The sequence below is a fragment of the Scardinius erythrophthalmus genome (genome assembly GCF_964197995.2).
Source record: "Scardinius erythrophthalmus genome assembly, chromosome: 12".
Lineage (NCBI taxonomy): Eukaryota > Metazoa > Chordata > Actinopteri > Cypriniformes > Leuciscidae > Scardinius > Scardinius erythrophthalmus.
In genome coordinates, this window is record NC_138232.1 from 11,873,331 (window position 1) to 11,899,264 (window position 25,934).

The 25,934-nt window shown below is 37.0% G+C and overlaps 2 protein-coding genes across 4 annotated transcripts in view; both read left to right on the plus strand.

The window, feature by feature from the left end:
* The first annotated feature begins 93 nt into the window (after positions 1–93).
* atf7b (activating transcription factor 7b) lies at positions 94–10,531 on the plus strand. Of its 3 annotated transcripts, none has more exons than XM_081381052.1 (12): positions 129–321; positions 1,728–1,803; positions 2,254–2,350; positions 4,778–4,908; positions 5,016–5,174; positions 5,272–5,426; positions 6,142–6,235; positions 7,032–7,151; positions 7,336–7,431; positions 7,650–7,838; positions 9,454–9,556; positions 9,641–10,231. In XM_081381052.1, the coding sequence occupies exons 2-12, from the start codon at positions 1,756–1,758 to the stop codon at positions 9,826–9,828; spliced, it is 1,380 nt and encodes a 459-aa protein (XP_081237178.1). In that variant the 5' UTR covers positions 129–321; positions 1,728–1,755; the 3' UTR covers positions 9,829–10,231. The 3 variants fall into 3 exon arrangements, with proteins under 3 accessions (XP_081237180.1, XP_081237178.1, XP_081237179.1); XM_081381053.1 differs by lacking the exon at positions 129–321 and adding an exon at positions 1,493–1,579 and having other exon boundaries at positions 1,727–1,803; XM_081381054.1 differs by lacking the exon at positions 7,336–7,431 and having other exon boundaries at positions 94–321; positions 9,641–10,531.
* A 3,485-nt stretch (positions 10,532–14,016) lies between these two features.
* Positions 14,017–25,934, plus strand: part of dip2bb (disco-interacting protein 2 homolog Bb) — a 34,127-nt gene continuing 22,209 nt past the window's right edge. Inside the window, exons 1-3 of the mRNA XM_081381051.1 lie at positions 14,017–14,219; positions 24,492–24,563; positions 24,903–25,100. Coding sequence (XP_081237177.1) covers positions 14,135–14,219; positions 24,492–24,563; positions 24,903–25,100 — 355 coding nt within the window. The 5' untranslated portion in view covers positions 14,017–14,134. The remainder of the gene's footprint in view (positions 14,220–24,491; positions 24,564–24,902; positions 25,101–25,934) is intronic.

A 25,934-nucleotide genomic window follows, 5' to 3' on the forward strand; every position in this document is an offset into this window, starting at 1 on the left:
GTGAGCGAACGTTTGATTGCGATTTTGGGGGATTTTTAATTATTTAAAGATACATCGAGTAATGGTTAGAGCTTTATTCTATCTGTAATGTCTGCCTTTTATTGCGTCATTCGACGTGTACGGTGTGCAGCACAGACATGCGTAAACTAGAGCAATGGATTTTTCATCACTGCTTCAAATCTGTTACGTAACGACTTTAATCTGGTTTCAGTATTACCTCAACATATCGCGAGATTTACATATTGTGAGCAAGCTGGATGAAGGAGTTCCAAAGGTGGGAACGCGGAGAGAGAGGGAACGAGCGAGAGAGGGAGGAGCAGGGTAAGTTTGTAAACACTGAAATCCTTGGCTGAGGAACAGGTGACACGCAACACATTCGGATTACCTGATGCATTAAAATTAGTGATTTCAAGTGTAGCGGCGCTGGTCTCGCTAATGGTGGAGGTGTCATGAGCACCGTGTGTACACACTGCACGAGACGCGACACAATTAGAACACTCCCATTAGAATCAACGAAATCCGATCGCGCTCGCATTGTAGATTCGTTTAATATAATGGGAGTGTTCTTGTTTTGTCCCTTCGCGTCGATCGCTTGCAGTGTAAATAGGGTGTTACAGCCTGTTGGCTCATGTGTGGTTAGCATTAGCCAGTTAGCTTTAGTGATGGGAAGTCCGACTCGTTTTCGAGAATCGGTTCTTTTGAACAGTTTGTTTTAAAGAACCGATTAAACACGGATTCAGCTATTCTGCATTCAATCACGTACTTGCGTCATATCGTCACTGATTTTGTCAGTCTTATTAATAATTAATAATTAATAATAACAGTTGTATTGTAATGTAATTTGTCTTGTTTCAGTTGTTGTTTAAATAGCCATTTAGAACCGTACATGTACATATAATTTGCCACTGCAGTGTGTGCATATATATTAATATATATATATATATTTTACATCTTTTTAAGCTGTCATGCAGTGAAGTCATGAACATACTTACAGTACATTTTAATTGTAACATTTCTACTATTCAGTTATTAAAGTAATTTACATTTAAGTTAACTCCGACTGCTCTTACTGTCAGTTCACTCATCGGCTCACTGATTCAGTCCGATTTGTGGACGAATCGTTCGGTCTTGTTTTGTGCATTTGTGTATTGAAAAGATCCGACTCAAAAGAACGATTCGTTCACAAATTGGAGACCGCTAAGAACCATTTAAACGAAACACGGCGCGTTAGGAGTTGCGACAAACCCTCCGAAATGTTATCGTGTGGTTAACATGGTTGTTATGGCTTTGTTACATAGTAGTGGCGGTTAATTTTACTGTGGATATCTTATCTGGAAATGCTTAGAGAGGAAACGCATGCTAGCTAGCGATATGTGTGATAAAGCTATTGGGTTGAAGCTGGTTTAATTTAGCGGAAATGTTCTTTAAACGGGGATGATCTCAGACAGTAGTCAGATGAAAGCGTCTTATCGTGTAATCGTAATGCACATTATGCAATCAGTTGAACCCAGCAGGCCTCTGTGCAGCAATGAAGTATGGATTCCTGTCATCTGTCAAGAGACTGTACAACATTTCAAATGGAAAGTTTAGGAGGAATTCATATTTTAAATAGGGTTTTTATGTTCAGATGATTGTTCAAATTGAGCTGAAATGAATAGAAATTAGTCTTTTAAAAAGTCTGGATCTCATAAGATAAATCACATCTGTTCTTTTTGGATGGTCTTTAGAAGTAACACAGGAAGTAGTTGATCTAAAATGGGAGACGATCGACCTTTTGTCTGCACTGCCCCAGGCTGTGGACAGGTAAGAGCTATTTTATTTTTATTATTACTCTCAAATTCTCCTTTTCATGGTCTTCCTGTCCTACTGTGTAAGGAATATTTACAGTCATGATCCTTTAGTCCAAGTGTTCAAGATTTTGGGAGCCCAAATAGGAATCTTTCCCCTTAATTTCTTTTATGCCCCTTAATCTTGGTGACAGAAGCAGATTGTTGGCCAAAACTTTTATTCTGAAATCACTCCAGCTGTTTTAATCCCTGCTTCCACTGGTCAACTGTAAGAGGCTCCCATAGCACTGCATAACTGGATAACATAAGCCGTCATCAAAACAACAGATGGCCTGATATCATCCATTGCTTCTCTGTCTCTAGCTTCCATCTGATTTGAATTAGGACCCTGAATGAGACCCAAAATGACTGAAAACTTTACTGTGGGTTAATGCATGTGTCTCTGTCAATGTTTTTCTCACGTCAGAGGTTCACCAATGAGGACCATTTGGCAGTGCACAAACATAAGCATGAGATGACGCTGAAGTTCGGACAAGCCAGAACAGATACAGTTATTATAGCAGGTTTGTGTCCCCACATAGATGCATTTCTGTCATTCTGTTGGCTCAGTCTGCGCTGCGATGACGTTAACTAGTCGCTGATCATGTGATTTTGACACTAACAACACGGCTGCCTTGCAGAAGACCTTCAGACTATATCTTTTCTTACAGATCAGAGTTAAGATTTAAGTATAAATTACAATCAAAATTCCAAAAAATCCCATAGATTTACACTGGCTTGTAATACTAGTCCTATAGAGGATAAGAAATCTTTGAAAACCACTTTAACTTTCCATTTCCATCAGTTAAAATGACAAATAAATGCATACTCTGAGAGCGCTCCACTAGTTATGTTTGTTTATAGTACTATCTGGATACTCAATATTGATCGGGTGAATGCACCTTTTAAACAGTTTATTGTACAGGTAAGTTAATCGCTGTTCTAAACTAATGTGCTGCTACATTGTAACACGCACGCATAAACATACAGACAGAAGCTCGCACATCACGTGCACATCACGCGCACAGAAACATTCAGGAGTGCAAAAACTTACCATCTGCTTTTGAACTAAAACCCACAGCTTTACTATTAGTTAAGAAATATAACGACCCATAGACAAAATAACTGAAACATTTTCTGACACGCTGCAGCTGTGCACAAGGCAACCCGAGTTTGAGCCTCGGCTCGAGGTTCGGGTTACTCAAGCCAAAATTAAGATTGTTAACAAACTTTAGCTGTTGCAAATTGTGGCATGTTGCAAAGCATTCCCATCTCTTGTTTTAATTAATTACATCTTCGGTGATTAGTTGACGTCGACTTCAAAAAATGTGAGGTTGTTCAGAGTAAGTTGCATTAAGGCCCGTTCACACCTAGAATGATAACTATTTTAGTGTCCACACCAACACACAATAAAATTGTTTATCGTAAGCCTGCGCTGCAGTTATGTCCTCTGCTGCTGCAAACGTTTAAGCTGTTTAAAGTCGGGTGGATTCTGATTGGCTGTCAATGTTTTTAATCATTATTCAGTTGGAAAAAAAACCTTTTGAAAGTGATTCCAATGGTATCCTCCTTTTGTGTCGTTATTGTTAAGGCCCGCTCTCACCAAAATCAATATAGATATAGGTATAAAGTTTTAATAATCATTTTAATTTTATGCGAATAGGGATGACCACATTACAACTATAATGATAATGACACAGAAGAACAATATTGCTGGAATTGCTCTCAGAGCGTTTCATTTTTTAGTTTCCATCCAAAGTTGCAAATTTAACTTGATTGGAACACCACATAAAACCTTTGTAAATAAAGCACCATTTCTAAGAGAACAAAATCGTCAGTTCCTGGGAAACTCGCACAAAATATCTTTAATAAGATGGAAGTTGCTGTAATCGGGAAAGCCACTGTGGATTTTTTCATACATGACTTGCACCGCAGAGCGTGCAGACGAAATGCAGTGAGTACTGTCATGTCCTCTTGCGTTCAGATGCCTTGGGAACGCAGTCGTGCAAGACAGTTCTGGGAGGTCATTATACCAAATACTTTTGATTACGGACATTGGCTCAGGAATTTCAGAATGACTCAAACAACATTTGAGATGCTCTGTAATGAATTTGGTCTGCTGTTTAGTCCAGTTATCCAATCACATTTTGTTTTGAGACAAAAGCACGCCAATTTTTTTTTTTTTTTTGCATATTGAGGGATTTATTCTGTAAATGTGTTTCCATTGTAGTTTATGTGCATATTGTCTTATCTGATAAAAAGCAATCCGCCTCAATTGAGCGCATACATTTTTTATGCATATTTTTAGAATTTATGGGCATCTCTGACTTTCAATCCAGCCTTTTTTATGCAATATCCAAAAACAGAGCGCCCGCCACACACCAGCTTATTGGTGGAGAGGATATGAAGCCAATCAACTCCTTCATCCACAAAGGGGATGATTAGGAGGCCATGATGATGGATAGAGGCCAATGGGCAAATTTGGCCAGGATGCCGGGATTTTTAATAACCACAGAGAGTCAGGACCTCGGTTTAACATCTCATCCGACGGATCCACTAGTCTTGGATACTTCTGTGGTTATTGTAATAGTTATCATTCTTGGTTTGAATGGGCCTTTATAATTATGGACTTCCCTGTTCCCTGTAACAGAATTACAATGATTATTAAAACTTCATTATAGTAATCGCTCTGGTTGTGAACGGGCCTTTATGTTTGATTTTCCTATGAATTATTATTTGCTTTTTAAGCTGTGTATTAAGCTGTGTATATGTTTTGTATATAACATAATTGTACACTTGATTTTGATATCAAAATAATAGTAATTAAGCAGTATCACACAATCAAGCGTGCCGTCTGGTTGGAGTCTGGTTGTGATTTAGATGTTAATACCGGTATAAGTTTTAATAAACGTGCTAAGACTGTGCGTGTGTGTGTGTGTGTGTGTGTGCAGATCAGACACCCACTCCCACCCGGTTTCTTAAGAATTGTGAGGAGGTGGGTCTGTTTAGTGAGCTGGCTGGCTCCTTCGAGCAAGATCTTCGCAAAGCACACGAGGAGGAGGAGAGGAGAATTAAGGGCACGGTAAGATTTCAAATAAGGAAAGTGTAAAGTATCGAAGGTTATCAACTTGTATGCTTTGTTTGACAATTGTTAGCATGAACTTGACATCTTGAATCTTGCCCTCAAAGCTTCAAGCTCTACAGACGCCTACAGAGGTTAAAGAGAGGGAAGGTCCTCTTGAAATTGACTCCTCCCCTCCAGACAGCCCTGACTCCACCTCCAGCATGACAAACAGCAAAGATGCAGTTGCCATGGCAAAGGAGCCTATTGCCTTGAGGAAAGCCATGGTGAATTTGAGACGAGGCAGATTACAGTATTTACAGTGCAGGTTTTTTTTTTGTTGTAGTGCAGAATATAATATTGTCATGTAAATCACTTTTACAGGATGTTCCTCCACGAACTGCAGCAAGTTCCACCCCTACACCAACCATAATGCGCCCAGGCTCGCTCCCGCTTCACCAGGTATTCGACTCCATGATCCCAACTCAACCCTCTCCCACCTCTGTTATCACCAGGACCCCTCCGTCAAACAGACTCAGGTACACACTAGTTGACCTCATGTCAAAAAGGTTTTGTTTAGGATTGTCACGATTCCTCTTAAATTCGAGTACTTGATTTTAAAAAAAATTCTTGATTGCAATTTGCCCGTGTCGATTAACTGGCAAAATACCGGAAGTGTTCCACGGATGAGAATCCATGGATCTCATTATTAGACAGTTTTCAAAGGCTGCACAATATATTAAAACCATTTAAGAATCATAATATAGCATAGGACTATTGTGAAATTACAAAGGCTGCGATTCAGTCTAATAAAAATATGCACTGCGGGCTTCAGGATGAAGTGCGATGCCTTTAATTACTTACATGCGTGCAGGTTACGAGTTCCTTCCGAGGGTGCGATTAATCGTGATTCAATATTTTAATCTATTGACAGCCCTAATTTTAAGTTATTTTAATGGCTATTGTTAACACAAAAAAACTATCCGATTAATCGTCAAAATAATCAACAGATTACTTGATTACCAAAATAATCGTTCATAATCATGCATTTTGGGTGTTCATCCACTCAAATAAATAGCTAGCCTGAGTTTTTGATAGGATGTGTTGATCCTCAGCAGTGGAGCAGACTCACTTCTTTGAGTTGAAACTTTTTTAATTTGCATGAGTCATTTCAGTGTTGTTCACACCTCTGATTCCTCACCCTGTGTGAGGAAAAATGTCCTAAAATAGTTCCTCTATAACTCTCTTTTTTAGCTCGCCGTCTGGTTCTTTTCCTATGCTGATGCAGCTTCCAAATGGTCAGACTGTTCCTCTGCTTCCCAGTCCAGGGCAGACTTCAGTCATATCGGTATGGAGGTCTCACATACGTATGATTATTAATCCATCATTTAACAAATCAGCTAGTTATTATGCATTTTATTTCGATTTTTTTTTTTTATTACATTTTTTGGTTTTACATTTTTTTTATAGTTTAATATTAGCTTTAATAATTTGTAGCTAATCCTTCAATACATTTAAAGACAACTACTTCAAGACAATTGCATTCAAATACTTCAAATTACCTGCTGTTTTTTTACATAACCTGTAGCTCTCTGTTTTGTGTGAAATATAAAAAAAATATCAAATAAAATTTGTATATATTTTGGCTGCTTTTTTTCAATAAAGTTGTAGTTATTTAGCCTAAATATTTGTGGAATAGATGTTACCCTTTTGGGGGAATGTGTGTTCTTGCAATCTGCGCTATTTATTTAGCAGGTTTTCTTGCACCATCAGCATATCAAGTTAAAAATAGTTATGCATTCTGCTGCACCCTGTCCAGCTGTTTTTGAATGCAAGAATTCATTACCGGTGAACATTACCCTAAATCATTTTAATAATACAGACAGTCTGTTTTTTTTACCACTGACTAGTCAATTATGAAAATATATAGTACATCTCTACTTGTGAAAACTTTCCACAGACATACAGTATATTGCTCCTAAATCAAAATAATAGTGATTACATTTTCAGCAGTATGAGCCTCAAAACAAGTACACATCTTTTTGTGTTTGTATTTATGCTTTTGTGATAATAGTATGTTAAACTTGTGTTGCTATGTGTGTGTGTGTGTGTGTGTGTGTGTGTGTGTGTGTGTATATATATAGCTTGCCAGATCATCAAACACAGTGCCCAATATCCCAGGGATTCCAGGCCCTCCTATTGGTGGAAGCAGCAGTGGCTCCTCCTCTCCGTCTGGATACAGTACACACTCTGATGCCAAGACGGTGAGAATGAGCACGCGTACACCTACGCTAGCACATGTAGAGTTTACATAGGGATAAATGCTTTACAACGGGCTTATTATATAACGATTAACTTACTACACAGATGTAACACACAGGTTTTGAGCGTTAATTTACACGCTGTGGTGTTTCCTTGTGTTTGTGTATGGGATTTGTCTCCATCTAGAGGCTAAATGCAGCACTATCTCAGCAGAGTCCTAGTGGACCAGCACCAATACAAAAAACAGATCACACTGAGACACCATCACCTGCTCAACCACAGGTGCTCACAGACACCTCATGCCTGTGTTACATATATGCTAGTATTTGCCTGTTCTTTTTGAATAGTTTGTGACGTTTGAAAATAGTTCAATTAATGGGTTTAAATGGAATATATCAGTAAATAAGCTCAACTGAAGCATTATGTCAGTATGCACTGTTTAAATGCTGACATATGCTTAAGTTCTCACTGTATCTGACAGCCCAAGCAATATCTTGTAGGTATCCCCTGCTCCCCCAAAAGGTGGCCGTAGACGACGGGGTGCAGATATTGAACCGGATGAGCGCAGGCGCCGTTTTCTTGAACGGAACAGAGCAGCCGCTTCCCGTTGCCGGCAAAAACGGAAAGTGTGGGTTAGTGCCCTGGAGAAGCGCGCCGAGGAGTTAGCTACTTCTAACGTCACGCTCACCGTGAGTCATACAGACAGAGTGAAAAGATACAGGAAATAAGATGATTTTATGTTGTTGAAATGTACACTATGGTTGACAAATCTAGAAAGGACACATTACATTGATCAAAAGTGACAATTAAGACTTTTGTACTGTTAAAAAAAATATATATTTCAAATAAAGCAGTTCTTTTCAACTCTTTATTCATCAAAGAATCCTGGGAAAAAAAATGTAGCATGGTTTCCACAAAGATATTAAAGGTGCAGTGTGTAATTTTTAGCGGCATGTAGTGGTGAGGTTTGCGAATTGCAAACAGCCAGTCACTCACGGCCTATCCCTCAAATTGCAAACTCGAAGGAGAAGCTACGGTGGCCGATGTAGGATCTAGAGATGCGCGGATGGGCTATTATTTCATCCGCAACCGCATCACAAAACTCATCATCCGTCCGCCATCCAACGTTTTTGACCAATTTTCAAAACCGCACCCGCCCGCCATCCGCTGATTGCTGTATACCTAATATTTTTCATTTGATTGGTTCAACCGCCCGCCACCCGCCCGAATTGAATTAAAATATTATTTTTCGTCACGTCATCCGCCCGATCCGCGGTTTATCCGTGGAGTCCGCGGCTGTAACCGCCAACCGCGCATCTCTAGTAGGATCGGAAGATGTCTGAGTCAGCAGAGAGTAGCAAGTCAAGCAATGAGGTTTCTTTATATTATATTTTATATTAAATTATATTTACTTAATCATTCAGTAAAACCACGTTATTGCGATTGTTATTTTTACTTGTTCATCATTGTGTTAGTCTTTTATTCACTGACTTTACCATAGCTTGTTTCCATGCTAGTTAGTATAAGATAAGAGCTATGGATAAGAGCATCAAAGCAGCTAGGGAAGGGGAAATAGCTAACGTTACGTTGTCCGAGGCGTTGCTCAGACAGCATGTTTTTCTCCACGTTTGCAGAGTCAGGGACAACCTGAGTATTCTGCTGCGTCTTTTTCTGCTGCTTCTAATTCAAGTTAGTGACGAAACGCGCTCTGTAGCGCTGTTTGTTCGCTGTCGGCTACGGTAGAAACATGACGTCACAATATGTCGACCTTCATAGAAGGGGGGTGTCCGCGGTTATGTAGATATAAATGACTCATTCTAAGGTAATAAAAACATAACGGTTCATTAAGTAAGGTCTTTATACACCACTGAAAACATGGATTATGGATCTTATATTGCATTTCTGTCAATAGATCCTCAGAAATATTACACATTGCACCTTTAAGCAGCACATCCATATCCAATTGTGATAATGGTGAGAAATGTTTCTTAAGCAGCAAATCAGCATATTAGAATGATTTCTGAAGGATCATGTGACACTGGAATTATGTTAAAATTTCAGCTTTGCTGTCACAGGAAAACATTTAGTTTTAAAATAAATTAAAATAAAACTTTTTAAGAATATAATATTTCACAACATTGCTGTTTTTTGCTGTATTTTCATTTTTTTTTTTAAATACAGACTTGTTGAGCATAAGAGAGATCTCTTAAAAAAAACATGAAACTAACTGACCCTAAATAGTTCTATTTTTGATCATGCCATTGGTTGAGTCTATGTTGCTGTTGTGTGCATTGTGCTTGACAGGGTGAAGTGTCCCTGTTGAGGACTGAGGTGATCCGGCTGAAGGAGCTGCTGTTGGCCCATAAGGACTGCCCTGTAACGGCCATGCAGAAAAAAGCATATCTCGGTAAGATACACCCACGTATTTCCTTTATATGTCATAAATCCTTCATGCCTAACATTCATCCTTCCTTCATTTCTCTCTCTTTAGCTGCAGGAGTAGATGAGGGTTCGGTGTCGGCGTTGGTGATGCCCGTGTCGGTCCCGGCTCCAGTGTCTGTTAATGGTCTGAGCGTGCGTGCGGCGGAGGCTGTTGCTGTTTTAGCGGGAATGGGCTCGGGTCAGTGGAGTAGCACGTCTGGAGAAGCTTCCTCCCAATCACAGCCCACATCCAGATGATGAGCACGTCGTTCAGCCAATAGGAACTAAATATACTTTGAGTCTTTCAAAGGAGCGAATCCCCGTTTCCCCTCAAAACTCTCAGTCACGGTGTGTTTGTAAATCCTCTCATGTGACAAATGGGAACCAATGTTTCCACGTTCTGACCACACCCCGCTCACAGACACTCTCCGGGCGACAGTGGCGACATCATAGAGCGCCCCTGTCAGACTGCACAGACTAGGAAGCACTGCAGTGGAAATGAATTATCTTCTGTCATCTCTAAAAAAAAAATTCCACCTTTACCTAAACTTGTATAGATCTTCTCACTAATGCATTCAATTGATATTTGTCTCGTTTGCAGATATTTCTAATTATTTTGCATTTTATTCAATGGTTTTTCTAATATAATGATTCGTTGCATGATTCTGGCCACATTAGAAAGATGATTTCTACACTATGCAGATAAGTTTAACGCCTTCTTTCTCAGTCTCTCTTTGTGACGCTTTCTCACACATACTCACACTCACCATTTCTCCCAGTTTCCCTTTCTCTCTCTCTTCCTCTCTGTTCTAATTTTATTATCGTATGTACAGTAATTTCTCTCAGGTCTGTGCTTCTGTGGCTGTTTTGGTGAAGATCGTGTCTCACATTAGTGTAACCTGGCGCCGCAGAATGGACTCGCAAAAGCTTAAGAATGGAGAGAAAATATATTTTTATATTTGAATATCGTTATCAGTTTGTCTGCATTTTGCAATATATATATATATATATATATATATATATATATATATATATATATATATATATATATATATATATATATATATATATATATATATATATATATATAATATGGATATATGGATGTGACGGGTAGCTTAACCATGTGGACATGTTTTAGATCAGTATGATTATGATATGCTCTGCTGAATTATAGGTGTCTTTAACCAAAATACATAAATCCTTTTGCATTAGAGGTTAGACCCTAAAGTGTAAGTGCATCTGGTCTCTTATTAGGGAACATGCACACAAAAACTCACACGTAATGACTCGTGCTTGCATTTTGTGAATGTACAGTAGTTAACTAACCCAGCTATGAATGTGAGGCCTTGTTTCAAAATGGTTGAAAAGCAAAGTTGAGTCTTAGAAGCTGTTATAGAAATTAAAAATTTCCTTTTTTGGGCCTGACAGACTTCGCACTTGGCCATCCTGAATGAATTTCATCTGGAGCGCATAACTAACACGTAACTTAAGTTGTATTCCATTAAACGGTTCACGCCTGATCACGTTATCAATAGGAGAATCTGCATTAGTTTAAGCTGGGTTTGTTATCAAAACCATTGCAGTTTTTTTTATTATTTAACTTTGAATATCAGTTTTTTTTTTGGAAGCTCATTTCTGCCACATAAGAAAAAAAATGATAAATTATGATTTGGTAAAAGTTGAAGTTGACTTTGATAAAGATAGAACTTTGATAAAAGTAGAAATTATGAGATATGAAGTCATAATTATGAGATAAATTCAAATTGCTTAGAATTCATAGTTCTAAATTACATCATACTAGGTTGTAAATATATTAAAATTGAGTCATAACTGACTGTCTCATAAATATTACTTTTAATGTCATAATTATGACTTTAATTTATAATTACGATTTACTGAAGCATGATTATTATTATTTTTCTGATGTGGAGGACATTTTGGAGGAAATATTTTGATTAGATGGTATGTAGACTATTTAGGTTTTATTTTAATGACCCAACCAGGCATATCAGTTTCTGTCATTGACGTTTTTTTGCATCTGGATTTATCATATTTGGATGTAGAACGTACTGCTTTCCACTGTGTGTATAACTCACTGATCCCAAATTGTGTGACGCGTGTCAGTGAAGCCCTAAACTAGAGCTGTAAATATGAAATGAGTGTCAGCATACAACCATTGCTTACTGTATGATATTGACTAACTGAAACGGTCCTTAAGATATGTTAAAATTAAACATTGATGGAACTCTAGCCTCTTGTACATTTAATGAGATGCTGCTTTTGTTATTTTGTTTTGAAGGTGTTATATTCCTCTGTGTATATAGAAGTGGTGTGGTGGGACTTCTCTGTGTATATGGAATAGCTTGGATGAGATGGATATGCATTGTGTTTATGAGTGTGAGCAATATATTATAAACCTTGTGTAATGCCTTTAATTTGGAACGTCTAAATCATGTTTAAGATGATATTTACACTGGTAGCACATGTTTCTGAATTAACATTTTGTCCATCAACTTAATCCTAACCCCACCCTTATCTCTATAGTCAAAATCGACCTTAAACTATAAAATTAGTGGACACTGGTTGGTTATTTGGATTATTTTTCCAGAAAACTGTATACAAACGTTAACTGTAACTTTAATGTTAAAAGAATGTGAAAATTATATGGTAAAAATAATGTTAATTGGTTAAGGGTGAGTAAAAAAATCTGTAATAGCTCTAATGGGACTTGTCATGCACTTCTACAGTAAAATACTGTTAAATGTACAGGTTTTGGATCTAAGAACAAGTCATTTGCAGAACATAAGAACAAGTCTTATAATTCACAGAAAGAAAAAAAATGACATCCGCAGATTTCCCTGTGACACTTTTTTTTTGTTTAAACAATTCAGTTTCTTACTGTTTTTTTTTTGTTTTTTTTTTGGTTATCAGTTATGTACATTAGGGTTTTATTTCACATCTTCTGTTAAATTATTGTTTATTGCATTATTTTAGTGTTGTGTGTTCCATGATGATTTTTAATTTATTTATTTGTGTGTACAACACCATGCACCATGACCCTGCTTGTGGAAAAGACTTTGATTCTTTACCAATAGTGTTTTTTATGGTGGTTGTCAATGTTATAAAGGTACAAACCAGATTTTAGTATATTGACATTATACCAGTTAAAGAAATGTTATTTTTTACCGTAAATTTTAAGTTATTACCATAAATTTCACTGATTTATCTTACAGTGTATGTCAAAGGGAATGCTCACCCAAAAATGTTGAACACAAAAGAAGATATTTTAAAGAATGTTAGTAACCACAGTTGTCGGCACCCATTGACCTCCATTGTAGGAAAAAAAAAATATATATATGGGTCCCATCGGTGAACGTGATTTCATTAAGTACCACATGTTCCTGGATCAACATCTTTGTTGATCCTGGAACAACTTTTCAATCAACCAATCAGATTTGAGGGACAATACAGTTTATGTCACGTTTAGGCTTAGAACCAGGGTGCTTCAACATTTAGGCTTAAACGTCAGTGTTATTCGCCTATCATTTCCCTCTGATTTTAGGGAAAAGTTATGGGTAGGGTAAGGACTAAATTTTGGGACAGGAATGTTATTCCAGGATCAGCAAAATATGTTGATCCAGGAACATGTCTTGCTTGGCAAAATCACGGTGACCCGTGATTTCACCAAGTACATGTTTCTGGATCAACATCTTTGTTGATCCTAGAACAACTTTCCAATCAACCAATCAGATTTGAGGGACAAGTTTACAGTTTATGTCAAGTTTAGGCTTAGAACAAGGGTGAGATGCTTCAACATCAGTGTTATCCGCCTATCATTTCCCTCTGATTTTAAGGAAAAGTTATGGGTTGGGATAGGGCAAGGACTACATTTTGGGACAGGAAAGTTATTCCAGGATCAACAAAATATGTTCATTCAGGAACATGTCTTACTTGGCAAAATCACGGTGACTGGGTGCCATCACCCATAACTATCCCTTTAAACAAGTAAAAAAAAAATCAGGGTAAAGGAATAGTTAACCCATAAATCAAATTATGCTATTATTTATTCACCCTTATGTCGTTTATAATCTATATAAACTTTTTTTTGATAGTCTTGGTTGCACTGAACTAGCCTTGCAAGGAAAAGGTCTGCGTGAAGCTTCTTCAAAATGTCTCCTTTTGTGCTTCACAAAAGAATTTACAACCTACGGATTTAGAAAGACACAAGTGAGTAAATAACTATAAAATTTTCATTTTAGTGGAAACCATTTCTTTGGACAACCATAGTTGTTCAAGAGATTGCATTGGATAAAGATTCTCTCTCACCACAGCAGAGGGAGCAAAATCGCCACGGCTTCTGACCACAGGCTCAGACTCCTCATCCCGAGCCCTGGTCATGTGACTCTTCCCATCGGTTGGGATTTCTCTCTCGGCATGGCGGAGATGATGGAGCTCGGTCTGCTGTCTAATACCATTTGTTATTCACTGTGAGGAGGACACGGGCATTTTTGTTGTCGGTAAACCTTTCTGCGCCGTTCTTTCCCCACGGTTTGTGGCCATAATGGCGGAGCGCGGTGTGGATGTGTCCGCTCTCCCCCAAGAGGTCCGGGAGCAGCTCGCTGAGCTGGACCTGGAGCTGTCGGAGGGTAAGCCTTTAAACAACACGGGCTTTTCCTCTCTTGTTTGAATGCGTGCGTTTGGATAGATGTGTGTTGATTTGACAGGCTCAGTCGTGCATCCTCAATAACAGCATCCACACACAGGTTCAGAGCTGATGATGCTTCAATGTCGCCGCCGCTCGCGGAAACATACTGACCTCTTTTTCTGCATCTCACTGGTTCAACGTCGCGTTTATCTGCATTTTAAACGTCTGCTCAGCTTCGTTTTGCTCTCTAGACATTGGTCTAATATGTTTCATTATTTACTGTTATGTTGTGCAAAACAAAAACACCGAGTCTGTGAAGCGCTGGACGTATTTATGTGATTATTTAGCCTACAGGCCATGGAAATTCTGCATGTGTCCTCATATTTACAGACTTCATCAACTAGTAGTATTCAGTGTCGGTTGTAGCCTATAGTTGATCTTTACTGTCATTGTGAATAATATTTATATGTATAATAGTTTTAAAACAATAGCTTCAGTATTACAATATAGGCTAATGGGTATTCTCTTTATGGTCAATCTATATAGGCTAAACTAACGTATATTTTAATGGTCGATGCTTTATTAATGAGTGTAGGCTCCTGCTTGACACACTGACAGTGCTATTAATAGACCGAAACTCATTTTTCCTCCATAAACAATCAACACCCGGCTATAAGATACAATGAGAGGTCAGGTAGGTATGGCAAGCTATTTAAACACTTACTAACAAGGTAATTCTTATTCCATGGTATTCAATTATTTAGTTAAGAATATTATTTCTAAATAGTCTTTATGAAATAAATGCAGGTTAAACAGAATTGGACTGTCAACATCCCAACCACAGACCACCATAGAAATCACAGACAAAAATGTGCAGTTTATATCCAGTAAGTACTAGTGTCTAAAAAATAGTCAATTGCAAATTTGACAAATATACAAATCACTACGGAATTACTTGTAATAAACAGTATCATAAAAATAGAAACTTGTTCTTAGGAATAAATGTTTAACCAGCTTGCCATAGGACATCACTCACTCAAACAATGGAACTTGGCATAGAGTGGCCTGGTGTCACCTTTGAAACTTTTTTCTGGGCCTTTACATGAATAGTATCAATATAATGCAGTATCTGCATGTGTATGAAATTGATATAACTAAAATATTACTCTTTATTTAACATTTCAAATGGTTTACAGCATGAATGGTGTGTCTAAACCTCTGCTAAAAGAAACGCATTGAAGAATTATAACGCAGATGTGCGTGTGGTTGTTTACATTTTAGTGTGCCGTTATTGTCATTGTGATTCACTGCAGAAGGGGCTCGGTTTGTTTGTGTGTGTGTTTAGTCATCCTTATGTGTTATATAAGCCTTTCAGCAGTGGTGTGTGAAAGATTCAGAAGAGCAAAACAATATCTTAAACAGCATTACCCAAATATAAAAAGAGATTCTCATTAATCTCTGCATCAGAGAATTGTTTGGCATAACAGCTGATCTGCCATCAGTGCAGCCTGGATTCAATCTCAGTATGTCTCCCACACAGCCAATCAAGAGAGCACCTGGAGGCAGATTACAAATGATGGACTAGTTTGCTTTTGGCTTCACTTACTATTGTCGGTGTGTTTTTGGATTTCATGGCAGTTGTGAACATCATCTTGTGTCCTTGCTGGTGCAATTTTGCAAACATACACCCACTTTATTCCTCCTTTCTGTCCTATTATATATTATGTTTATGTGTGTTATGCTAAGACTGCGTATCTGTTTCTCAATGCCCACAATGCAGTCCTGGCACAATTCACAATCCCCACCTACAGTCCTCACTTTTTGGCTCTTAGACAGGAGATGCCTGCTGCAGCCCTTAGAATTAAAACTGACTTATTCATTAAGTAGCGAGGTTTGCTTTATAGAAATGTTTGTCATGTATATGAGCATATGTTTAGCGTCACGCCCATATCTTATGTCCTTTGCACTGAAGACTTTATAGGTGACTGCACAAAGAAAATGTCACAATGAAAGACTTTTTATGTCAATCTCTGAAGGACCAGTGGGAGTAGTAAACAGACATAGTAGAAGTATGGCCATAGACGATAGTTTATATAGAGCTGCTGTTATTTCTATCCTGCTGAGATGGCAGGCTTTTTATTGTTTTAATAGCAGAATAATGTGTTATGACATTATTAACACATTTGCATGAATAGTAACAGTTTTTACTGTACTGTAAAATATGATTGGATATGTATTCATGCAATTGCTTTTTGGATCAGGGTTAACTAAAACTAAAGCTAAAACCATGTGGGGGGGGGGAACTTTTACAGTGCTTGAAATAAAATAAACGTGAACAAAAACTTTTACAGTGCTTGAAATAAAATAAACGTGAACAAACAAAATAAAATATACCGGTATAAATTTGTTTGACTTATTTTATTTCAGCTAGTAGCTAAGATAATAACCTCTCCTTTTCTTTTAGTTTAACTAAAATAACTAAAAGAGAATGAAAGTAAAATAAAATTGAATAAGAACTACATGGATATATAAAAAACTAATAATAATAATGATAAAATACACAACAAAATTACTAAAACTTAAAAAAAAAAAAAAAAAAAAAGGAAAATATAATAAAGACTATTCCAAAATATTAACTAGAATAGTATATAAATTATACTATATTTTGTACATGTACCACACAGGTGACAAAGGATATATGTATCATTAATTTATACAGTATAATTCTCCCTCTCTGTGGAAGTGCATTTACTGCCCATTTTACTTCTGTAAAGTGACATATTTCAACGTGAGATATAGGTGGATATTCAATGACAAATTGCTGTAAAAAGATGATTTAATAATTATTTTTTTTTGAAAATTAATATTTTGTAAAGAAATCACAGTGTTTAAAAAGCCTTAATATTTAATAAGAATATCCTTACATATATTTGTGTATACATTTAAAAATATTTTTCTATTTTTTTTTTTTTTCTGGGCCAGCATTATGAGACAGCTGAGCATTGTTGAGCTCTGTAAATTATGCAAATTAAGGCATATACTCTACTTATATATTATAAATATGAAAGCAATAAATCACATATTTGTTTACAGTAACAAGATGAGTATAGAGACGTCAGCACATATTCGTTATTTGTAATGAACGTGTGTTGTGAATGAAAGAGTTTGTCTCTATGTGTGTGTGTGTGTGTGTCTTTGTGACAGAGGAAGAGGGGTGGAGATAGGAGGTTTTGACACACTCACACACACAATGAGCACCATTGAAAGCATCAGGGCTGAGCAATCGTGATCTCTGCTTGAATTCCCAGCACATACTCAGACGCTTTTATGCACTTAAGCTGATCAAATGAGCTGTGTGTGTGTGGAAATCCTCTTCCATAGCTGGTCAGCATATACTTAAACTAAAGAGGCTTGGACTAACTGTATAATGTCTGATTGTGTGCATCTGTTCAGGTAACCTCAGTAGCTTAAGCACCCACTGTGACTGTAGGAGGACAGGCAGGTTTTTTGAGTTGTAAAGAAAAAGAGAGAGAGAAGAGACAGAGTGGGAGAGAGAGACCTAGGGACAAAACAGAAAGAGAGAGATTATTTTAATCTAGGTCACAGAGCACCGGGAAGCAAATACACTCATTTACCCATGATTCACAGCAAGCTTTCTAACATGTTGCGCTGTCTCTCCCACGATCTCTCTTTTTTCCTCTTTCCCACCATCCTTATCCCATTCTTTAAAAAAACTCCTAGCTTGCCTAGCTAGCTCGCTCGCTCTTAAGCGCACGCCACACAGGACATGTTAATAGTTAATATCTTTTGCTTGCGATATGGGTTCCTCACTAACTGAATTATTCACCAGTGTGTGATGGACATCAGGTTCGAAAAAGAAGAGATGCACACTTTACACACACTATATTCATTCAGAGAGCAGAGTTTTCCAAACTGCCAGTTGGAGCTTAAATATCTCTCTCATAACACTTACCACTCAGGTAACACTTAACTAGAGCTTACGTGACTATCAATGGTATGAATAATTCATTTGTATATTATAACACTGCTATTCTCGGCTATGTTAATGTATGTTTGAAAGTTTCAGAATTGGAGTTGGACTCTTGATGTGGTCTGAAGTCCTAAGTAACAAAAAGTACCATATTTTTGGATATTATTTATATATGTAAATAACGTATATGAATATAGTAATCATTCTGAGTTGTGCAAAGATCTGAGTTGTGCATTGCATCTGCTAAAGGACTGAATCGAAATGTAAAGTGGATGTTAATAACAAGATGTTAGTAGCAAGCTGTCTGAGTAATGACAAATAAAGTTGAATGCCACAGACATTTTTTAAAGGGGTCCCATAATGCCCTTTTCACAAGATGCAAAATAAGTCTCTGATGTTCCCAGGGTGTGTATGTGAAATCCCACAGATATTTTTATAGCATGTTCACTTTTTGAGGGTGTGTCCCTTTAAATGCAAATGAGCTGCTGCTCCCAGCACAGAGGGCAGAGCTTGTTAGCAGCTCCAGTTACTTCACACAGAAACGCACTGAAAATTTAAAAAACGTTTAGTCTTTTATGTTCAAACTGGAATCTTGGAAGATGGAAAGAGTTGAGAAGAAGTGACAACATGTAGAATGCAACAGGACATTTCTGATTGGTTAGTTGATGAATTTATGTAGCTGATGTGGAGTTAATTTGTTCTAGTCATTGAATAGTATATTCTGTCATGATAATCTATGAATGTAAATTTTAGGGGTAGTGGTGTCACTAACCCATGAAGAAGCTCATTGTAGTCCCTACCAGCCGCTTGTTGTAGTCCTTAAAAAGCAATTTCTGTAAAAGAAAATATTTATGCTCAAAGAGCAACATTACACTAACTAAAGTTAAAAAACTGAAATCATAATCAACTACCCCTTTAAGGTAACTTTATTGGCCCCATGAGTACTAAGGGTTGTTAGCAGTAGCACAAGTGCAACGCAGGAGTGTACATTTGCATTTGTCTTACATTCACACAGCAATTTTGAGCATTCCTGTACTTTTATTATGGCTAAAATGATTTCTCCAAACATGCATAAATAATGTCTTATTATCTGAGTAGGCTTTTGTGTTGTTTTGGTATGTATATTTGTGTGTATTTGGGTGGGTTTTATTTAGAGTCATAGTTGCTATGGTAACATAGTTACCTTGGGCTGTTCTCATTCATAACGAATAAAGCTAAAAGCATTAAGAAGCACATATGCCACAAGAACAGCCAAAACCCAACAGCATGACATAAAACCTTTTAACCGTATTACTCACACCGCACAGTATGACCTTTATTAGAGGGCTGCTGAAAGGTGAAATGTGTAATTTTTGTGTCACAGCATAATTGTAATAATCGCTGAAGATAGGCTGAATGGTGCTTTCCTGCACAAATCTTGCTGCCACATGTGGTTGAAAATGTGTTGAATGTTTTTTGTATTGTTGTTAGGTGGTTATTCTGGGCGGTGGCTACTAGGTGGTTGCTTATTAGCCCAAGTCGAGTCTTTATGATAATATGGTCCCCATATATGGCTCCTTCAGTTTTAGTCTGTGGGAATATTTTTTTGCCTGTTTTATTATACTCAACAAGCCAACTGATTTGTGGTAATATTCATGTTCAAAGCATAAACAATGTGCTAAAATGTAATACTTATGTTTCGGGGTTGGTTCAAATCCCTAACTTTAAGTTATGAGCATTAGTACAGGGATGATTGTCTTAGAAAGGGGATAAATCTCACAAAACCTGTAAAGAATGTCAAAGTCACATTTTACCCCAAAATAAAATAAAATAATATTCCTTTCTATACGGACTACTAAGGCCATTAGTTTTTTTTTTGCATTGTGACATTTATTTTCAGGAAAATTAAACCAATTTTGCCCCCAATTTATATTACTGTAGGGCTTTGACATGGTCTTTCTCATGATTTTTTTTTTAACAATTAATCTCATAACTGTAATTATAAATTTTTACATCATTATTTTACTGTATTATAGTGAAACAATATTTTGCAATGATTTTAAATGCAGTGCAACAAATGCAATATTAATGTTGTTTTGACATGCTTTACATTTTTATACAAAATACTTGTATAAATTATATATTTTAATTATTTGTTACAATAATTAGATTGAGACTGAATTTCACATTACTGTAATGAGAATTGAGGACTAAAATGAGCTTAATTGTCCATAAAATAATGTCATTATGCAGAATTATAAGGTTCTAAAAGTAGACTTTGTTTTCCTTATTTTACTCTTGGTAAACTCTTATTTTACCGTATCTTACTCTTGCACATGGTAAACCACACTGTAAACACAGGTCAGATCATTCTATATACTGTATTGCAAAGTGAATTAGGAAGGTTACACCTGACAAGGCATGTTCCCAGGTGTGTTAAGTGGTAATCTGAGTCTTGTTGTCACCTGCATGCACACACCCTGGTAACCCTGACTTTACTGTTTCCATTAGCAAGTTTTCAAAGCCGGTTTGTGGATCTGGTTGTATAATGTAGAAAGAGGCATGAACAGATAAGAATGAACTGAATTCCCTGTTGTGTCTTTTTCTCTGTCACTCTCTGTCTGTCTCTGTTTCTCTCTGTCTCTCACAGTCTGTTTTTATGTTCTCAGCAGAACAGGAAACCATGTCATAGGGTAGAAGATTTAGCACTGGAGAACATGACATCATCCAGAGGGAAAGGAAGTGTGTGTGTGTGTGTGTGTGTGTGTGTGTGTGTGTGTGTGTGTGTGTGTGTGTGTGTGTGTGTGTGTGTGTGTGTGTGTGTGTGTGTGTGTGTGTGTGTGTGTGTGTGTGTGTGTGTGTGTGTGTGTGTGTGTGTGTGTGTGTGTGTGTGTGTGTGTGTGTGTGTGTGTGTGTGTGTAAAGAGAGACAGAATGTTGGATGTGGACAAAAGAACAGGAAAGAGGGGCAATGAAATTCAACTTCAGGACAGTGTGATACAGTGTTGGAAGTTGCTGAATGGTGAGTCACCATCTGGTGGTGGGTAACCAAGGCTGTGTGTGTGTGTGTGTGTGTGTGTGTGTGTGTGTGTGTGTGTGTGTGTGTGTGTGTGTGTGTGTGTAGACACAATAGAGAGATAGCCGTATTGTGTCTTGAGTGAAAGTCATTGTGTGAGCTCTGTTGTGTCATAGTGTTTCAGGGCCAGTGATGCAGCACACAAGAGGGTGGGTGGATATGGGTAGTTAATGCTTTTCAAAGGATCAAGACACTCAGAGACAAGTTCTCTCAGTCAATAAAAAAAAAAAAAAAAAAAACCTTTAATTTGCTTCTCCATCTCTTTCTCTTTCCATACATACACTCTACTCACTCAGACACAGATCCAAGATCTTTCCCACAGTCTGAGCAGCTGGTGTGCATGTCTGTTGTACAGAAAGTCACTAGACGGTTCAGTCTCGATTGTATGAAGAGTTCAGATGCAAAAGCCTCTAAATGCCATCTGACATTTTCTTATAGAATGATCATTTTTATCAAGCTCATATATTTAAATTCAATAATTTCACTTAAATGGCAATTGAAATTACTGAATTTAAATATACGAGCTTCATAAAAATGATCATTCTATAAGAAAATTTCAGATGGCATTTAGAGGCTTTTGCATCTGAACTCTTCATATATATATACATACAAACTACTATTCAAAAAGTTTGAGGTCAGTAAAATACTTTTATTCAGGACACTAAATTAATCAAAAGTGACAGTAAATATATAATGTTACAAAATATTTATATTTGAAATAAATGCATTTTTTTTTTACATTTCTATTTATCAAAGAATCCTGAAATAAAATTAACAAACTCTTCCACTCTTCCTCATTCCACAAAAATTCTTAAGCAACTGGTTTCAACATTGATGATAATAGGGAATGTGTCTTTAACAAAATACATTTTACAAATTACATTTTAAAATATATTAAAATAGGAAATTTTAAATAAAAATATTTCCCAATATTACATTTTTTACTGTATTTTGATCAAATAAATGCAGCGTGGGTGAGCATAAGAGACTTCTTTCAAAAACAACTCCTTTTTAAAATCTTACTGACACCAAACATTTGAATGTTAGTGTTCATATCTTTTATTTATTTGCTAAAGCCGTTTTTTGTTTAATAAATATGTAATGTTAATTTTACACATTTAATGTAATATACATTAAAAATTATTTTATTTAATAATAAAATAAATGTATTTTATTGATTTGTAATTTGTATTAAAGGTTGTTTTCATTTTAAAAAGTGAAAACATAATCATCCAAGCTGTAGTTTTCATTTAGGTTACTTGTAGGTTACTTGCATATGCTTTTATATGCTTTCTGTCTCGATAATCACAGTCAGACAATAACACTCATGTAGCTTTATCTCTTAAAGGAGTGACATCCTCCTCCACCAAAAAAAAAAAAATAAAAATCCCTATGTTTCTGTCTGTTTGTGCATGCGTGCCAGTAGTTGTTTATGTATTCATAAACTAAATAAAAAATGACAGGAAAAAACTGCTTTACTGAAAAAAAGGTCACTTGTCATAGGACTTTTGCCCATAATGCCTTGCAAATACAAGATTACAGAGCTATCATGATTAAATCAATTTTCAGACCCTCTTGATGTTCGGTTATCAGCTCAATTCAGATGGCCGGAATACAATACACGGCTTTTGCTCAGATTTTTGCCCTGATTTGCAGTCTGGATGAGTTGAAAATAGTTTCCGAAAATCTGCACCAGTGATGGCTAATGTTTTAAAATCTGTTCAGACTGGTTGGATTACAGAGTGCGAGTGGATTTATGATATTGATTCTAGTTAAAATAAGATTTGGATCTCAGGCCAGTACAGTTTGTGTTGTAGTCCTGGAATAATTTACCTTTTGGTTTGCAGGTTTGCAAGACAAGGGTTAAAACAAAGGTTTGCAAATTAAATTCAGAATTAAGGTTACATTTTGGCTATAATGTCTGGATTATATGTTAAGATTATTGAACAGATTACATGCAGGTTATGTGTTTTTTTTTTCTAGTAATTTTACTAGATTACTTAAAAAGGAACAGTAAGAAAATTATGTTAGCATACATGTTACAGGTTTACAGTTGCATGGACTGACAGTGTCTAACTCTTGGCCATGCCGTGTATGAGTGAGTGATCAAGGATAAAAGTAGATTTCTGCCTTAGTCTGTTGCCACTCACTTCACATTATCATCACTCCCCCAACAACCAATCACAATCCATCTGAGCCTCAGTGTGGACTGGACCACCTTAGGCCACCAATAAAACCGTCTAGTTTGCGGTTGAATTAGAAGAGCGCATTTATTTGTGCCATTTATTGCAGTCCAAAACATTCTTTCTGAATAACACTCAAATAATCATATACAAAATGAACACATATACATAACCCCCTTCATAGCTACATGTGATAGAACAGTCTGTTGAAGCTAAAAATATCCCATAGTGCAGCTGGGTTCGGTCCTCATGCATTACTTATGGGAGTTGACTCTTCCTTCTCTATTTTCCATTTTTCTTTTAATGTGGAAAATGCTCTTGAAAGAATGGTTTGTTTAGTGGCCTCTCCTTATGAATCTGTGCTGTTTGCTCTCAACGTTTAAGCGTAATGGCCAATCTGATTTCTATGGGATGATAAATATTTTCATGTTATCTCTTTTGAAATCTTTCCCCTTTAGGGGATGTGTTGAAATGAGCTTGAGCTGCTCACGTATCATAACCAAAGCTCTCTCCATCCTGCATAATCCCACTAGATTACACATTCTGCTCTCTTTCACACTCACAAGCAGAATCCAGCATTAAATCACAGCACAAATCAACTTGGCTGTCAGAATGTAAGAATGTGATGATCTTTTAAGATTTCGGTGTTTAGGTTTTTCTAAACAACTGTTCCTCCTTCATCAACTCCAATAATGCGTTCCTATTATACTTGATATTATTTAGCATTACCATTAATAAGTTTGGGATCGGTTTGGTGTCAGAGCATGTTTTCTCATGCTTACCAAATTGTGAAATATTATTACAATTTTAAACAATTATTTTTTATTTTATGCAAAATCAAAATATTTCAATTGCTTGGATGTTTTGTGATCTAATGCAGTGTCATTCAAATTTGACATTTTGAGGGCCACTGTATGTTGAAAATTACACTGAAAAGATAAACCACAATCTATCTGACTGTTCAAAGACATTTGACCAAAACAATGAATTGAATTCATGCGGTTCGTGTTTTTAACTGGTAATAACATTATCTCTCTTTTTTTAGGTGACATCACACAAAAAGGATACGAGAAGAAGAGGGCCAAAGTTTTAGCACCCTACTTGACACAAATACAAAGTAAGAACTACAGAAATATCCCTGCTTTTTCACCCTCCTCGTTTTTTACTTGGTCGTCCACTGACTCATATGATAATGTGGTTATGAAACATCTTCTCAGGCTGTTTCTCTTGAGGGTTCCATCCAAAGTCCCTCTGCGCTGCCTTCTACTGCTCAAATATAGGACTGCAGCATGAAACATTATTTTATTGTCAGTCGCTGTTGTGAGATAGAATTGTTGTTTTATTCTGGAGATATTTGAGATGAAAACCACAGTTCTTCGTATTAATATTTCCCATTTTCTGTAGTCATTGACTGCATCTGCCAGTTTTAATGAAGTTAACTTTATTATCTCTACAGATTTGGCTCCGCCTCCGGCATATGATGCACAGTCCCCTGGTCCAAGCTCCGCCTCCGCCTCCGCCTCCGCCTCGGCACCTGAACCTGAACCTGAACCTGAACCTGGCCCGTCGAACTCATCCTCCTCCTCTTCACGCCACCGGCGCACACGGCGACCACACAGAAGCAGCGGGACTAGAGATGAACGCTACAGATCAGGTTAGAACAGCTTGACAACATATACAACTTTTTTTCTGTTACATTTTCTTTACGTTATTACAGTGCAGAGTTTGACTCTTTTTTGGGGGGCACTAAACAGAATAGCAAAAATAAGGATATACAGCCCAAGGCTTACTTATAAACTTACTTATATGGGTTACTTATAGTGGTCTTTGCACTTTAAACTGGGATAGGAGAATGTTTTTCAACACTGAACAAACGACACACTTCACCTATAAAATGTTGTTATATAATTCCATTAAGCTGTATATAGACTAGTCTTTACTTGAGATTTATGGGGTGTGAGGTTTACAGAGTGCCTGCAGATGGTAATATTTGCCTGTTCTCTGACCACATCCTTGTAAGAACTGTTTAGTCATCTGCCATGGCAGTTGCGCTTGGACAAAATGGTTGCCTAGATGAAATGGGTCACTGTGGATTTCTGGTGCTTTGTGGCAATAGACAGATAGTAGCTTGCTTATTTGATTGTGTAGGTTGTTTGTTCAGTTGCTCGCCACAGACGTGTATATATATTTTACGGTCCTACTGTTGTCAAAGAGCATGTTCATGACCTTGTTGTGTAATTAGCACCAACACTCTGATGGGTGACTGCCTATTGGTTAAGAAGCTTTGCTGATAATACAAACGTTACTGATTTGAATCGAGATAAAGGCAGTCAGTTAATGAGATTCAAATCAGTCTTGTACTCTGGAACAAAGCATTTAGCCTCAGGATGTTCAAGGTTGACTTTACCTGTCACTTTGGATAAAATCATCTACTGAGGCATCTGCTAACATCACACTAAGTGCAGATGTCCTAGGAACAAAACTGTCT

Bases quoted from the DNA above. Each gene is read 5' to 3' on its own strand.
- atf7b (XM_081381052.1), top strand. From the start codon at position 1,756: ATGGGAGACGATCGACCTTTTGTCTGCACTGCCCCAGGCTGTGGACAG. The intron at 7,839-9,453 runs GTGAGTCATACA...TGTGCTTGACAG, and splicing joins CTTCTAACGTCACGCTCACC to GGTGAAGTGTCCCTGTTGAG. The intron at 9,557-9,640 runs GTAAGATACACC...CTCTCTCTTTAG, and splicing joins GCAGAAAAAAGCATATCTCG to CTGCAGGAGTAGATGAGGGT.